The sequence below is a fragment of the Corvus kubaryi genome, unplaced genomic scaffold, assembly GCF_017639235.1.
Source record: "Corvus kubaryi isolate FWS band 111438036 unplaced genomic scaffold, C.kubaryi_AGA036_p1.0 37385, whole genome shotgun sequence".
NCBI classification, from domain to species: Eukaryota; Metazoa; Chordata; class Aves; order Passeriformes; family Corvidae; genus Corvus; species Corvus kubaryi.
Genome location: NW_024581127.1, coordinates 2,043,543 through 2,058,995, shown reverse-complemented (window position 1 = coordinate 2,058,995; position 15,453 = coordinate 2,043,543). Strand labels below are relative to the sequence as shown.

The window sequence follows — 15,453 nt, the reverse complement described above, 5'->3', positions numbered from 1 at the left end:
AGAGCTTTTATCTTCTAGAAATTTACACAGCAGGGTAACAACAGATCCTCTGAACCTGTCTGCTTCAAGCCTGATGTTTGATTCCAGTGCTACAATTCCTAGGGAACAGTTCATATCCTCGTATACTGAAACACAAGTGTTTGGCATTTAGCACTAGGAATATGCACGTGCTTAGGAATAAAGCTGTACAATGTTTATACATTGCTATCAAAAGGTGGCATTTTTCATGCAGGAGCCCAGAAGATCTCGGCAAACCTCGGTCACTGTCATCCCGGTTTTTCTCACGGAGGGATGGGACAGGTGAACTTGCCGCGGCCACAGCAGAGGCGCTGCCTGTGCGGACGCTGCGGCGCAGAGATCGGCTCTCGCTGCTGCTCGCGGCTGCGCTTCCCTCAGCGCCCGCGGCCCCGCGCCGCTTTCCCTGGACACGCCAAACGCGCCCGGAGCCGCTCTCCCCGTGTCCCTGTGCGCGCGCAGCCGGAAGGCGCTGCGCCCGCCCCGCCCCGCCCGGCGTGCCGCGTATTTAGCGGGATCCCGGCCAGGATTCGCCTTTTCCAAGGGGGTCGCAACCGGAGCGACCGCGCCTGCCCGCCTCCAGTCGGGGTGCGTGCCTCGGTGGGTGCATGGATGGATGTGGCGGGACCCGGCCCGCGTTTGCGGGGGCCCCTTTTGCGGCGGATCCCGGGATGGCGAGGGGCGCCCCGGGCGGTGCCTGGGAGGGGGGAATGCCCGGGCGTGGGGCGTGCCCGTGCCGCTCCGTGGCTTGGGAGCAGTTCCGCCGTGCCCGGCCTCGGGCGTGGGAGCGCCAGCAGCGGCCGCCGAGTCTGATGGGTACAAATTGAAAAAGGGGAAATTTAGGTTAGATATTGGAAAGAAATTCTTTACTGTGAGGGTGGTGCGGCCTTTGGAACAGGGAGGCTGTGGTGTGTAAAGCCAGGCTGGATAAGGCCTTGCTGGTCTAGCGGGCGGTATCCCTGCCCGTGGCAGGAAAGGGGTTGGGACTGGATGATCGCTGAGGTCCGTTCCAGACTCTTAACATTCTGTGATTCCGTGATCCCGCCGTGTGGATCCGCAGCGATCCGCGTGATTCCGTCAGAGCCGCCCGACCTCCGCCGTCCTCCTTGGAGCAGGTTCTGGCAGTCCAGGCATATGCTCGTCTAAACAGTAGAGTGATTTCTGGCCTTCTCAGAGGAATTAGAAATGCTCCCAGGCGGTTAATTTGAGAAATCCCGACGTAGCAGGTCAAAGCAATGGCTGTAATCTCAGGAATTGCAGGGATGGTTTGCTGGTGCTTTTCTGAACAGCCAAAGCCATCACGTGAAAGAGGAGTGATTGTCACGCTGTTGTAACTGTGCCTGTGTGTCCCCTGGATGTTGGGGTGGCACAGTTCAGGCTGACACTCCAGCCACACAGGCTTCCCAGGAGAGCGGGTGCCATGGGAGAGTGAGATGGACTTAATTAGTGTGTGCCACGTGGTGGTTACTTCGAGCTGTCACTTGGCTCATCAAGTCATAAAACAAATGACAGATTGGACATTCAAAGACACTTGGTTTTGCTGAGAGATCGTTTTCATCAGCAAATGCCTGTCATAATTCAAAAGATAAATGACCTTCTTTTTCCTTTAGGGAATTGGGCAAGGGCTGTGAGGTGACCCAGACTATGCCCCTTTTCAGGTTATAGGCACAGATCCGAACTGGTGGGGTCTGGCAGGGACAGGGCCCCAGGGGTGTCAGCAGCCTCTGTGGTAATGCTCTCCTGCCAGGACTGCAGTGTGAGTGCTGACCTCAGTTCAACTGGTGCTAAAACATCAGTGAGTTCCCCAGAGTGTCGCACGTGAACTGGGGTTAAAGGCTGTACCCTGCCAGGGTCCTCCTCTGCCCAGCCTGGCTGCTCATTAGGAGCACTGTACTCATCCTGCAATCAGTCATTTCTCACACTGGAGCTTGCTTTAGGAAAATGGTCATGCCTCTACTTAACCTTGATCTCGGCTGATGCTCTGTCCCAGGTAATTACAAAGAGAGCATGAGGCTGGTGTTTCTTGGACTGGCTTACTGTCCCCAAAGAAGTGTTAATGCTTTTTGCTACTGGCTCAGCAGTGGAGCTCTGTGAATCAAACATCTTCTTTTCATTGTTTTAGGCAGAAAGTGAAGCTCAAGATGCGTTTGTTACCGGCTTTGGGAATCCTCCGTCTGGACTCTGCCATGCTTTGCAAGCAGAAAGATGCCACGTGAATTCTGGAGCTACAGAAGTAAATATTTCTTACTGTATTTTAAGATGTTGAGGGAAACCCCATGAAATCCAGATCAAGAGTTCTGAAACTGTTTAATGGCTTGAAAATTCCCTTACAGATGAAAAAAGGAGGAATATGATTGTATTTGGGGTCAAAAGATTGAAATTCTAACAAAAGGTATTATGGCAGCTATAAAATCTCCCAAGATTTGCTCCCCAGAACAAAGCAGGTGCAATCCAAGAATCCCAAAGGAGTCAGAAGGGAGAGGTTTGTACCAGAGAACCTAGTTTTTAACTGGGGAAACATGACTTCTGATTTGAAGAATTCATGGATGTTAGTTGAAAGGAAGAGAATTAAGTGAAGCACAGTATGTTCAGATCACAAATCATGCTGGCACCTAACCTGTGTCAGTCTTGCAATATATTCCAAAGGGAGAGGTGACTGTGGTAGTGAGCTTGACCTCTAGAAAGATACTTGGCATCTGGGGTTTGAATGTAAGAGAGGGACCTGCATTTTTGTGCCCAAACAGAGCTGTTCTTCTCTGATTCTTGGCTATACTCAATCTGTTTTGTGCTTAACAGTTAAAACCAAGGCTCTGGTTCAGCTTATGGAAGTACAGCTCTTGAGACAAGCCTAACCAATTCCCTTGTATTTAGTACCTGGAAAAAGCTGTCTTACATAGGCAGGAAACTGCTGGCATAGTGATGATGACCCTTTGCCGTTTACCCAACTGAATGTTGTGATGAGCAGTGTTGTATATCTGATGTGCCAGCTAATCAGTAGGGGTTTCCCGTTTGATTTGCTCCTGTCATTTCTGATTTTATTTATTCCTTTCAAGGTTCTGTGACATCAGATGACCACCTCCACCATCTTCCAGCCTTGTGCGTGCACATAGAGCCAGCAGGAGAGTCCACCCACTTCTAGAAGTGCAGGTGTTTAAGGAGGTCAGTTGCTTTTTTACTGTCACAGTACTGAGGCTCCTGCAGGCTGTACTGCCATCCAGGGAGAGCCTGTACTGGCCATGTTGACCACTGTCCTTATGGGACTGATACAAGTCTTCCAGTTTTCAGGAGATCATGGAAGAAACTGGGGAGAGGCAAGGATAAGTGCTCTTTTTGCAGAAAATCCCTTAATGTTGCTTCTCAAAAATAGAGATTTATAAAGGAATTCTGTTTCAGTCTACTCTTAAAGAGTAATTTTGCTGGCACAATGATGAGACTTTTGCCGTTTACCCATCTGAATGTTTTTGATGTGTATCTCGAGATCTGAAATGCCAGTGAGGGTAGTACCTTTGTCTAAGATTGATTAAGGATACAGGAAACTAACTTATTATTGTTATTGTTCTTAGCTTGAAAACAGCAGCCTGGAATATGGAGTTCTAATGCACTTGGAAATGCTTACATTGCCCTTCCTGCTCTTCAGAAATACTGCTTGGTTCCATAGTACGCCAGGGGAGTAGGTGTTCACTGAAAATGAATAATCCTGGAATGAAGTTCAGGGTAGACTGTCACTCTAGAAAGAGAAAGAGGCCTTATGGGCATTCTTAGAACTTAGTATGAATATTTGAGTGTATCAAATAAATGGGTCAAAAGTGAATAAAGCAAAGATTAAAATGTGGGAAAACTTGTGTTGTCTAAATGAGTGTTTACAGTGTTAGTAGAGGGTATGAATAAAATCTTGGCTTTCTGTTTTCAGTGACTTATTTTTTTGTTGAGGCTATGGGAGCAGTAGCACTGTGATCTTGCTGGATGACATCCTGGGTAGGAGGAACACAAACCTTAAGTATTCAGCTTGTCCAGATTTGACAGGAAGTCTACAGTTTTACTGCTGCTTTTCTATTTATGTGTATCTCTTGGATGTGAGACTTGCTGAGGATTGTCTAGTGCTATATCCTTACTAGGAAGATGAAATACAGGAAAGCCCATAGCTGGGAAAGCATGCTGTGCTTCAAACACCTCATGGCCTACCACTTACAGTGAGGTAGAGTTGAATTCATTGAGCTACCTGCCTACCAGGTTGTCTAATACTATTTTTTCACTTACCTGTAGCACTTGGCTATTCCTTGCAGTCTATACAAAATAATGTGGAAACACTGGGGTTTTGGGTATTTTTGAGGCTGGGGGGAAGAAGGCCTGGGGGGGGGGGGCCCCCGGCTAGGGGGTTTGTTTTGTGGTTTGTTTGTTTTGCAGACTTTTTTGTTTTATTTGGGTTTTGGTGGCAGGAGCATGTGGCATCGTTGTAGAATCTCGTGTTGCTGTAATGTAAAAAAGGACGCAGAACATGAAGCAGTATGATAATACTTTTATACATTTCAAAATCTATACACCATGAGGAATTAAAGACTGTTAACTTAAACTAGGAAAAGAAGGGTTTTGATGTTCTTAAAGCTCCTTAACCCTTTGGGTGATATATTTGAAAAGAAGCAACAAGAAAAACTGCAGAATTCAGGTAGCTGAAATGAAACATTAGATTCTGAACTGGTGGTTTAATTTTCAGTTGTAGTCTTAATGAAAATCCTGAATCCTAAATTACTCCTTACTTAGCTGTGAATGGAGAGTGGTAGCCACGAAGAGAAGTAATTTTGTATTTCTAACTGTAGTCTCTCAAAAAGCCAAAGCCTCAGGCTTTACTTAGAGTGGGAATTTTACTCCTCATTAGTGTTAATGTGAATTCCTGGGCTATAGGCAGCAATAAACTTCAGCACTTGATGGTGACACTGCATGAGGTAAATATCTCTCTGTTGCAGGGAGTTTTCATCAGTGATGTCAAATGGAAATACAGGATTTGGTGCTACGCATAATACAGATGTGCCTAGGCAAAGAAGAAATTAAACCTTAAGCTGAAAGGCTTGATATTTGCCAGTACTTTGAGGGGAAAAAAGCTGTGATGCAAATTACTTAGTAATGCAATCCTAGATCATAATTCTTACCTCACTTCCAAATATGTGTGTGAACAAATATGACTGATGCTTAATAAACAAAAAAACCTCCAACCCTTGGTTTTGGTTTCCCCAGGGAGGGAAATCTGTCCTTAGTTTAACCTCAGCCAGTGTTAAGAGGAGCAATGCCTCATATAAGCCAGCATGAAGGACAGGCTTGGTTCAGGCCTGTGGCCTCATTACATACAGCACTGAGACTCAGCAGAGAAATCAAACTGACAGACTTCTTCAATACCAGTCTTCAGCAGTGGAAGTTCTGGATTTTGATCTGAAATTCACTTACTGCAATCAATGGATATAGAATTTTTTCAGACTGACAAAATGTGCTGGTGATGCACCCAAGACTAAGGAACTGTTGTGCATTATTTACCATGTTTTAGGGTCAGCGATGACTCAAGTAACAAGATGGCAATCACTGCATCTTCCTCAAGTACTGTCTGTCTTAAACTGAGCTTGGCATGAGCCTTAGACAGTGAGATCCTAAGAGATCAATATAAGCATGTCAGAAATAAAAAATACTGCAGGCATGAATGCAATGTGTATCGCCCTGTGTCAAGCACTTGCGTAATTAAAAGTTAATGCTGGGTTGGTTTTTTTCATACTTTAGCTGTGCAGTTACACTTATCACTGACAAAACACATATGCATTGACTTTTTGTGCTAAAAAGTGGAACTTGGCATATTATCCATTAATACTTTTTTGCTCCCATGATAAAGCAGTGCCTATTTAAGTCCCATTTTGTTTTTCTAGATAGCTTTAATAATGATACGTGTTTTGTAAATAGCTGTTGGGGTTTTTTTTTTGCCTGGCAAAGTTGTTTGAACTTGGGTTTCTTTTAGCAGTATCTATATATATATAACAATTCAATATATAGAATAAATGGCATTCATAAATGATAAATAAGATTATTTATGCTTGATCAAAAAATTAGTCTTATCTAGATTTTATTAAACAAGCTCCTGAGCAGATGAGCACAATTTCTCTTTGAAAATGAAAAGTGGGACATACAGAATTTTTAGTGCAGAGGCTGATAACGTTGATCCATGAATGGAATATCTTCTCACCCTGCGACTTGCAAGATAGTAGCCCTGAATGAGACTTTCTGCTTCTGAACTCAGTTCAACATGAAGATTCCTAGCAAACAAAATAAACTAGAGAGAGAGCATACATTTTAAATATTTAACTGGAAAATAAAGAACTGACCTTTTTTCACACCTTTTAATATACCAGTGGCATAGTAATACAGGCTGGACAATATATTCTACCAATAGTTTTAATAGTAAAGACAGTTGTCACCATTTGGCTATGCTGAATAAGGAAAATATGAAGGATAACAATAAGGACAGATCTTGGATCGTAAATAGAATTATAGTATGGTTTGGGTTGGAAGCGACCTTAAAGATGACCCAGTTCCATCTCCCCTGCTGTGGGCAGGGACGCTTTCCACTAGACCAGGTTGCTCAGAGCCTCATCCAGTCTGGCCTTGAACACTTCTGGGGGGAATCATCTGTTAGTTATGCTGCAGCTATTGACAATTTAATTAGAATGGAATATTAATTTCTGCTACTGCTTGTAAACCTTTTGGCCAAAAGTAGATATTGGAGATCTGTTCACATATGAATGTTAACTTAGTCTGTTTTCCAGAAACACGCTCAAACTGTATTTATTATACTGACCCTTTTCAAGAACTGAAGCTGCTTTTGTCAATGATCCTCTTAGTGCTAGTGGAAATATGGTGGGGGAAGGGCAAAAAGTGAGTATTAAAACTAAGCAGACTGTGCAGAGAGAGCTTTCTGATGCCAAACCTAGTATGATATTCACAAATATAATGCATTTCTAAATTATTGCGTATAATCTGTTACCTCCTCGTAATCTTGTGTTCTGAACTGCTGTGAGACTTTGTACAGCATGGCTTCAGGATTAATGGCTCTTCTCAAGACATGATGTACAACAGAAGAAGACAGGTGACAGGAAGGAAACTCATTGTAGATCAAGAGCCCAAAACCATCTACAAGGTTAACTGGAATCAAACTCACATCCTAAAGAAAAGACCCATAGAAAGAAAACATCTATTTTGGGCTTTTGACATGTAGAAGCATCATATTGTTTTCCATCTGAAATATCCTATATCCACTTATACTGCAAGATTATCTAATGAATTACCTGTAATACTTAGTAAAATTTTGTTTCAATACTTTTTTGGGAAAGCTATCTCATTTTAGAAGATACTTGATTTAAATTTACTTAAGTTGTGACTTTCTGGGAAATACTAACAAGTTGAATTTTTAGGCATGTGCTTTACCATCTGTCCAATTAGAAAGTTCTCCTTTTGTATATGTTTCTTTGAGGAAGAGTCCACATCTACATGGGACCAAAAGTTGGTCTGAACTGAAACAGTAACTTGTTGGTCAGCCTCTTCTCCATACTTCTTCCCAGGAATAAATACTGTTGTTGTTCTGCTCTCTAGCACTAGGATAAGACAAAATTCATCAGTTACGTTACCAATTCAGCTTAGCTATAAATTCTAGTCCCACACATAATCTGAAATCAGTCACAATTGTGATTTTGCTGAATTGTTATGATAAATGGATGTCTGTAGTGTAGCAGATTTACGTTTACAGGACCTTGGCTTTTATGTCCTTGTGTCTTACACAGACCCATTAAAAACAGTGCACAGATTTTTGCAGCATTTGAGGGCCATAAGCTGGGGAACAAATCTAGCCTTGAATTTGCACATTTGTTTAGTTCTGTCCCCTCATTTGTTAGGAGGTGGGAGATTACCAGACTGCAGAAGTTCAAGTTTATCCTTTTTATATGAACTTAAGTCTCCTATGTAACAGATGCCACCCTTGGCCAGCACAGCACTGCAGGCTTGAATACTGGCACTTCCAGTTCCATGTTTATCTTTGGACACAGAAGGAAAAATTTCACTAGAAGGTGGGTGTCGTATGCCACGAGGCAGAAGACATAAGCTGTAATTCAGAAGCCTGGAGGATTAAATAATTCTGTCAGTCATAAATTGTTAAATTATTCACTTTTAAAAAAACTTAATAAGTATTAAGACTCACTTAGAAACAACAACAAAAAACCCTTAATGTGAAATCAGCATCAAAACTAAATGTTTGAGTACAAAAGTAGAGGTTCAAGCCTGCTCTCCAGCAGCTGTCATTGAGACTGTATTTCTTACGGATTAAACATGAGGCAAATTGTGGTGTGCAGAAGTAATTCCTAGGAAATCAAAGTCGTCTCATAATTTAACCCCACATTGTTAACTCCTCTTTCTATGCTAGAGAAACTTTTCCAGTGATGTAAAAGTTTAGAGGATTAGTAATTCTGGCCATCTAGGAAAAACGAAAAGGCTGGAACTTGTAAACTCTGCCTTCCTGAGTTACACAGTACCCTCCAATTCTTTTGGAGAAAGAAGGCATAGAATATCTTTTTCATCCCCTGTACTGTGTTCTTTGGCACAGAGAGGTTGCAAATTATCTGTCTGGTTCCACAATCAAAGGCTCATAATGATTTTAAGATGTCAGAGCATGGTTTGTCCTAGTATTGCGACCTGGGAGAAAATTATTAAATGAAATCAGTAAGAATTAGTAAATAGGGTATTGCACCAATGGAAATATGTAGGAAAAGCCTACTTTGACAGGCTGCTGACAGTAAATACTGTGCACATGCAAGACAGTACCAATTACAATACTGATCATGATTTACAGTGTGCAACTGTTTTAATATTAACCAGATGGTTTGATTCTTAAAACACTGAACTCCTGTTTCTTTTAAGAAATCTTAATCTTAACCTGGAAAAAAGAAATCTTGTAGATCACAATTTTTGAAATTTTTAACAAATTTCTACAGCTAAATTTTGAAATGGTCAAAGTTTTGGGTTCTTTTTTTCACAACAAAAGATATTAGTGAGTGGGTTGAAGAACTTCCAAATGAAAATAAAATTCATGCCCCTTTCAGAGAACTTTTTTAAGTTATGGAAGGAGAAAGTAGTTTGGTTTAAATTAATGTAACTGTAAAGCTGAGCATATTGTACTTTTCTGCAGTGTATGTAAAATTGTGTTAACAGTCTATAGTTGCACAAATAGCTAAATACATAAATGCATAGTGAAAAATGTTTAAAGGCAACAACAACCAGATTTATAATCTATGTGTAAAGATGTATGTGAATTTTCATACCTTATTCGTATGGTTTTTATGAAAAAGAGTGATAAAAATGTAAGTATCTATTTTTACACTGCTTATTTATTAAAAAGGCTGATAGCTGGGAATCAGTGATGAGAAGGCTTACATTGAAACAAGGTTTGAAAAGTTGAGCCCTTTTTTTTTTTGGCATTACCAGCTTCTGGGATAGTCTTCAGTTTTGATTTCAGAAGAATGTTTTGTCTGAGCTCTGCAAAACAGTGCTAGTGTTAAATTCTTACTGTAATCCTATGAGAGTTTTAGGAGGTTTTATAATTAATGAAGTTCTGATCTAGATTTATCACTTGAAAAAAACCAAAAAATGTCCTAGGGATAAAAACTGAGTGTTTAACTAAGTTGGAGCCTTGTATATTCTTTTAAAACAAAGTCTCTAGCTTTCCATGTAAGACCGATCCTATTAGCTTTAAAAATACTAATTCTTAAATTCTAATTTATGTGAAAAAAAATAATCTCTTTACCTGTCGATTATTAGCGTGTCACTTGTTACAACCAAGAGATCCAGATAATCTGCATTTTCTTTTTCACATGTCTGTACTAGACTCAACAATATTGCAAGTTTAAGAGTATTGTAAGTGCCTGGTGGAACAACCTGAGAAGCAAAGACGTTGGCCAGGACAGCAGTAAACCTCCAGCATGAACTTGAAGTCAGTGAGAGCAGATACTTAAAATTGTCACTGACAAAAGAAGGACCTAATGGAAACAAAGTACAGGTGAACAAACACATAAAAGAGATCTATGCAGGTATGTTAGAACACATCACCATTGGAGTCTTGATACAAAACTTACCAAGAACAAACACATCTCTGTATTAAGCACAAATTCAGAATGTAAGCATCTGACACAGTTAATTTTACTGCTAAAAAGTTAGCAGACACAATCTGCTAGATCTGATGGAATAAGAAAGGAAAAACAAACTGAAATATCAGGTGCATTTTATATGATTTCAAAGTACTTTCCAATGGATAGGTGAAGATGGAAAGAGAAGTTGAAGAACTACAATAAATAATTAGGGAATTTCCCAATGCATGGAAAGTGGGCAAAAGCAGACATCCTCAAATAACAGCAAGTACACATTTCAGACTGGAAGAGGAACGTCCCTGAATGGTTTTGTAATCTGGACCTCTAGGTAATAAAAAACTATACCAATTCTCAAGATTTTTTTTTTCTAGGAGGTTTTCCAACTTTTTTTTAAGCCAGTGTTTAATGGAACTTTCTTACCATTTGGTTTATAGAGCTGTACACTATTGACTTCTATACATGCCGTAGCTTGTAGACCATTTTGCACACAAGCTGGAATTCCTATAATCCTGTAGTGGTTTCCTATTGTCATTTTATTGGCCAGTTCATCTGGAAATAATAAAAAAATAAGTGTGGGGGGCAAAGCTACAGATATGTTAGGGCATAAAAGCAGTTTTAAAGACATGGTCGGAAAACAACACATTCTGAACGTTTGATTTGATGATTTAACATTGGCAGAAAACAGCTGTATGCCAGATCGATAATGGACTAGAATAAAATGAAACATACAATTTTAATTATTTAGTGCAAAAGGTAAGGAAGGCACACCAGGTGAGGGAAAATAGACTTAATGATAAAGAAAATGGACAATGCATTTAGTCCTCCATTGAAAAGAAAATGGACAGTTTTTTACAAGTATATTTCCTACTCTGAAACTTGTGGCACCACCATTATCAGTCACTGTCCTATATAAGGTCAGAGAAAAAAACACAATAAAGAGGAGTTACAAACTACAGATTTCAAAAAGACACACAAACAGCTTTGTGAATCTTTATATTTCTGTGCAGCTTAGAAAACAAAATCCCATTTATTTTTTGAAAATGAGAATTAGATCCAACCAGATATCAATCTCAGCCTGAGAAACACTGTAACCACACTGATCGCTGGAGCCAGTGGAAATTTAATGCATACAACTCACAGTATCTTAACCATAGATTTTTCTATGAAATTTTTAAATATAATTTTAGCACTCCTAGTTCTTTCTATTTAGTTTTCAAGAAATGAATCATATAATTCCCTAGACTTTTGGAATGGCAGAGGGTTTTTTTGTTGCTTGTCTCTTTGTTTGTTTGGGGTTTCTTTAAGAATTAATGGAAATATGTTGCTGAGTTGCGATTTCAGTTGGATATTAACATTAGAAATCATTTAATGTTTGCAGTGGAAGGCAGTGGTAGTAGAAGCCAAAAATCCTGATGGAATGTGGAAAACAGCTAGATTGAGGAAGGATGTTAAAAATGCATGAAATTAGTACAGAACAGCATGGCCAAAGGAAGTAGAAAGGAGATAAAAACAAGCAACAGTTAGAATAAGACACTGCTAAGCTGGCCAGGGATTTTAATTCAATGGGGGTGTAAAAGTGACACAAGAATTTTGTGATGTACGCTCTGCAATCACCTGTGCACACTGCTTTGTTACCTAGCTACTTTTTATAAAATTAAGGAGGGGAGTACAGAAAGAACTGCAATATAAATTATGACTTTCACCATTTTAACCCAAAAAATGGAGCTACAATTGCAAGGGATTCTTACGGATCAATTCTAAAACATTTTTGACAAAACTCCAAAGTTCATCTTACCTCTCAAGAACACTGTAAATGCCTGAATCCTAAAATGTGATTTATCATTGGAATATCCTTTCAAAGCATTCAGCATTTTAGCATCAATCATTTCAACTATTTGTTTATCTTTCAAAACAAAGGCAAAGAAAGGTTAGTTCTCTTGAAAACATATTTTTTTAAATGACTGGTGTATTTTAAGTGGGCTTTTGTGGAAAAAGCCATGGGCTTTTCCATTTTTGGAAATATTTTGTTTACTTATTGTGTAACAGAAGTAGGAAACTACCAGATCTAAAAGTCAGATTACATAGATCCTACCACCAAGTACTCTAAATTTCATGTCTTCCTGCAGTGGTGAAGAACACAAGCTACACACAAAATCAGTCCTCACTGTAGCAGACTCTGTAGCTCCAGGACAATGCACCCTGATGCACCTAAATCCTAAAAAAAAAGTAATAAGTTACCAACCATTTTAAACTAATGCTGTGCCCTCCTTATTTTCCCATGAAGAACAGAAGCAATTAAAATACTGGACAGTGAAATTCCAAATTTATTACGTGTCTCTTCAGATGAGCCTCCCATACATATTCCACTAAAATTATCCATATAATTTATTGGGGTTGGCCACGAGATGGCAGAGTTTCCTACTGCACATTCCCAAGCTGAATAGCTTGGCCGGGCTTTCTTGAGGAGTGAGCCACGGCGGCTTCTGCCTGGCGTAGGAATGACATGGGACATGGATAGTCACTAACAGAGGTGCGTGTCCTCATAAAGATGTCAGTATGACTTAATCTGCAGTCTCCAAACTTTGGGATTTTGCATCTCTTTTATAACCGTATGGTCTCTCTTAACAGAAGAGGCAAAAAACCAGCCTTAAAAGTATTTAGGGCCTCACCCTGCAATGGTACAAGCAATTCAGTAACATTACTCAAAGTAGTACTTCCACAGAAGTCAGCTACTCATTAAAGCAAACTTGTTTTATGCTAGAAGCTTTTGCCAGCCACTTAAGCATATTGTGCTGTGGTGTTTTTATACAGACAGAAACAGTTTCCAAGGAAAAAGGTATCTTACTAATTTGTTTATTTACTTTTGAGATATTTTATTGTTATTCAAGACATTTAAGTATTAAGTTATTTAAGATATTAAATACATTCAAGTTATACTGGTGACTTATGTTTTCTCCTATAAACTATCTCCAGCATTAGGAAAACGGATTGCTGGCACAGATATTCTTCTAAAACATTTAATAATGCTGAGTAAGTCCACTCCTTTCAATTAATAAAAATCCTGCTATGCTCATTACAAAAATGTATGCATAATAAAACTATATAGGAAAATACCTTTGTTATGCTAGGTCTTTAATATCTTATTATCAAATTTATTTAAAAGCTTTTTAAATAGTACTGATTAATTTGGGGTTTTTTTACTACCTTCAGAGAAAGGACAGGTTTCCTCAGTACAAAGAAATCTTGCTCCTTGTGTGTATTTTGTTACAGTTCCCATTGCAATCACTATCCCATCAGACATATAAAATCTTTGAGATGTGTAATTAAAGGGATATGCAGAAAGACTCAGAACATAACTTGGTAAAGGTGGCAAATGTGTTGGTTTCAGCAATATACTGATCTAGCAAGAGACACAATTGCATTAGTATCACAAAAACATATTTTTATTTAAAACTGCTTTACTTTTCATGGACAAACACACAATGTGATGCGTAACTGCTAAAAAATTTCAGAAACACATGAAGAGTAACTAAGTTTCATATTAATTAATCTCACAATTGCAATATGTTTGGGTAAGACTTCCAGCTAATTTTAATTATAAATAGTACTGCAACCAAAGGGAAAATGAAAACTTAATACAAAAATAGTTGTTAATATTTCACTGTACTTAGAAGATTCAAGGTCTAAATGGAGAAAACCAATGCAGACTCACCTGGGCTTCTGTCTGCAATTGTTCAATTAATGATAATGTCTTAATAGCTACAAAACATACCTGTGATGGAAAAATAACTTCATTTTAGAAAGGAAAATCTTGTTGAAATTTAGATGGTGCACTTTTGTGTACTCATCTGTTATACACTTACTGACTGAAAAATCTGTGCAGCTTGTAGGGGATTATGAAGAATATAGTTTCCAAGAGTTGCATCCAATTCAGCAATGTCAGAAGGATTAATTGAAATAATGAAACGATAAACAGCATAACTTTGTTTTGAGTCTGTAGGAGCAAAAAGTATCTTAAAATAACAGATTTGTGTAACATTATGTATTAATTTAACAGACTATGTGTTGAGTAATACCATTATATTTTTTGCAATCATGCACAAATTTCTGAAGGCCACCACTTCTGTCAAGGTAGACAAGGACAACTTCCCTCATTTTCTGCATTTCAGGATCCATCTTTCAAGATCTTTGCACTCTTTATCCAACTGTGGGAATAAACTGTGAAGAAATTACGGTAGCACTGGCCATGCTATAATAGTAATAATAAGGGTACATATTAACGAAGCCACACAAAATTAAAATAGTCTCTTTTTCAAACTAGGAAATTCTTGAAGGATTTTTAACATTCAGTTCAAAGTTCTTTCCAACGACTGAAGCATACCCTATTTCTAGAGTAAATAAAACACTAGAATGCTCTAGTGTTTTCATTTCCTTAGTGAGTTATTTCACTCTCCTAATTCCCTAACCCATGAAATTAAAGTTTCCATTTAACCTCTCCTATAGATTTTATAATCAGTCTATCAAAAGTAAGACTTAAAATTTTAACTCCCTTATTTGAGAAGTCTATCAGAGCTGTTAAAAGTGTGAAACTGGGAAACATCTCCTTTCTTAAAATCTGACTTTCCTACTCTGCTGTGATCTCCTGTGGCACCCACTTAAGGTGCTGATCTTGCATTTATTTCCATGCAGGTACACAGAAGTGTATGATTCCCACTGACAAAGCTTTTACAACTACAATTTTGGTTTGCAGGCTGACCATGTTCTTTGGTGTGGTTTTCACTGTGTATTACCCACATCTCTTTATATTTCTTTTTGTAAGAGTAGAGTCTTGTACCATAAAGCACTACTTTGCAGAATTTAGAAGGACCACTACTAAGGCCAAAATATGGTATTTTGTATATATGCATCTGTTTTAATATCTTTCATATTTTCTTCTGCAAAATGTCCTTAGTCCTCTTTGTAGATGACCAATATGAAACAACACTTGAATCTTCAAAAATAAGACAGCTACCTGGTAAAGGATAGGACATGGAATTACTGAGCTGATGGGGAGCCGAAGTTCACAGCATATGAAAGATTCCCTGCAGTAGTTCACAGAAATGACTGTGGGATGACAAACAGATCGACATCCGAGAGGAGTAACTGGATTCCAGCGCAACTTCAGTGTGACAGCAGCATAAACCCTGTGGCCTGAGAACTGTACCCTGTGGGCTGGGCTGTGTTTAGTGACTGAAGTAACAGATTAAATGCACAAGTTAAAAGACAATTTATAACAGGG

The 15,453-nt window shown here is 39.2% G+C and overlaps 1 protein-coding gene, 1 long non-coding RNA gene and 1 other non-coding gene across 4 annotated transcripts; 2 read left to right on the top strand and 1 right to left on the bottom strand.

The window, feature by feature from the left end:
- The first annotated feature begins 481 nt into the window (after window positions 1-481).
- On the top strand, window positions 482-3,924 carry LOC121668400. Of its 2 annotated transcripts, XR_006017362.1 has the most exons (4): window positions 483-615; window positions 2,138-2,248; window positions 3,069-3,174; window positions 3,579-3,924. It is a non-coding gene; the product is annotated as an uncharacterized LOC121668400 (long non-coding RNA). The 2 variants fall into 2 exon arrangements; XR_006017361.1 differs by having other exon boundaries at window positions 482-603; window positions 3,069-3,924.
- LOC121668641 lies at window positions 3,431-3,508 on the top strand. The gene has a single exon (XR_006017501.1). It is a non-coding gene; the product is annotated as a small nucleolar RNA SNORD87 (small nucleolar RNA).
- Window positions 3,925-4,565: 641 nt separating the features above from the next.
- Window positions 4,566-14,886, bottom strand: MCMDC2 (minichromosome maintenance domain containing 2). The gene is made up of 14 exons (XM_042036174.1): window positions 14,252-14,886; window positions 14,039-14,169; window positions 13,888-13,947; window positions 13,380-13,575; window positions 12,268-12,390; window positions 11,971-12,078; window positions 10,596-10,724; window positions 9,836-10,067; window positions 7,950-8,155; window positions 7,471-7,637; window positions 7,031-7,207; window positions 6,177-6,319; window positions 5,539-5,648; window positions 4,566-5,041 (listed from the first exon to the last, which is right to left on the bottom strand). Exons 1-14 carry the CDS (start codon window positions 14,349-14,351, stop codon window positions 4,875-4,877), a joined length of 2,049 nt encoding a protein of 682 aa, XP_041892108.1. The 5' UTR covers window positions 14,352-14,886; the 3' UTR covers window positions 4,566-4,874.
- Window positions 14,887-15,453: the final 567 nt, after the last annotated feature.

Coding starts and splice junctions, on each gene's coding strand:
- MCMDC2 (XM_042036174.1), bottom strand. CDS start 14,351: ATGGATCCTGAAATGCAGAAAATGAGGGAAGTTGTCCTTGTCTACCTT. Junction 12,079..12,267: donor GAAATTTAGAGTACTTGGTG/GTAGGATCTATG, acceptor TTGTTTTGAAAG/ATAAACAAATAGTTGAAATG. Junction 7,208..7,470: donor ACTTTCTAATTGGACAGATG/GTAAAGCACATG, acceptor TCTTTTCTTTAG/GATGTGAGTTTGATTCCAGT.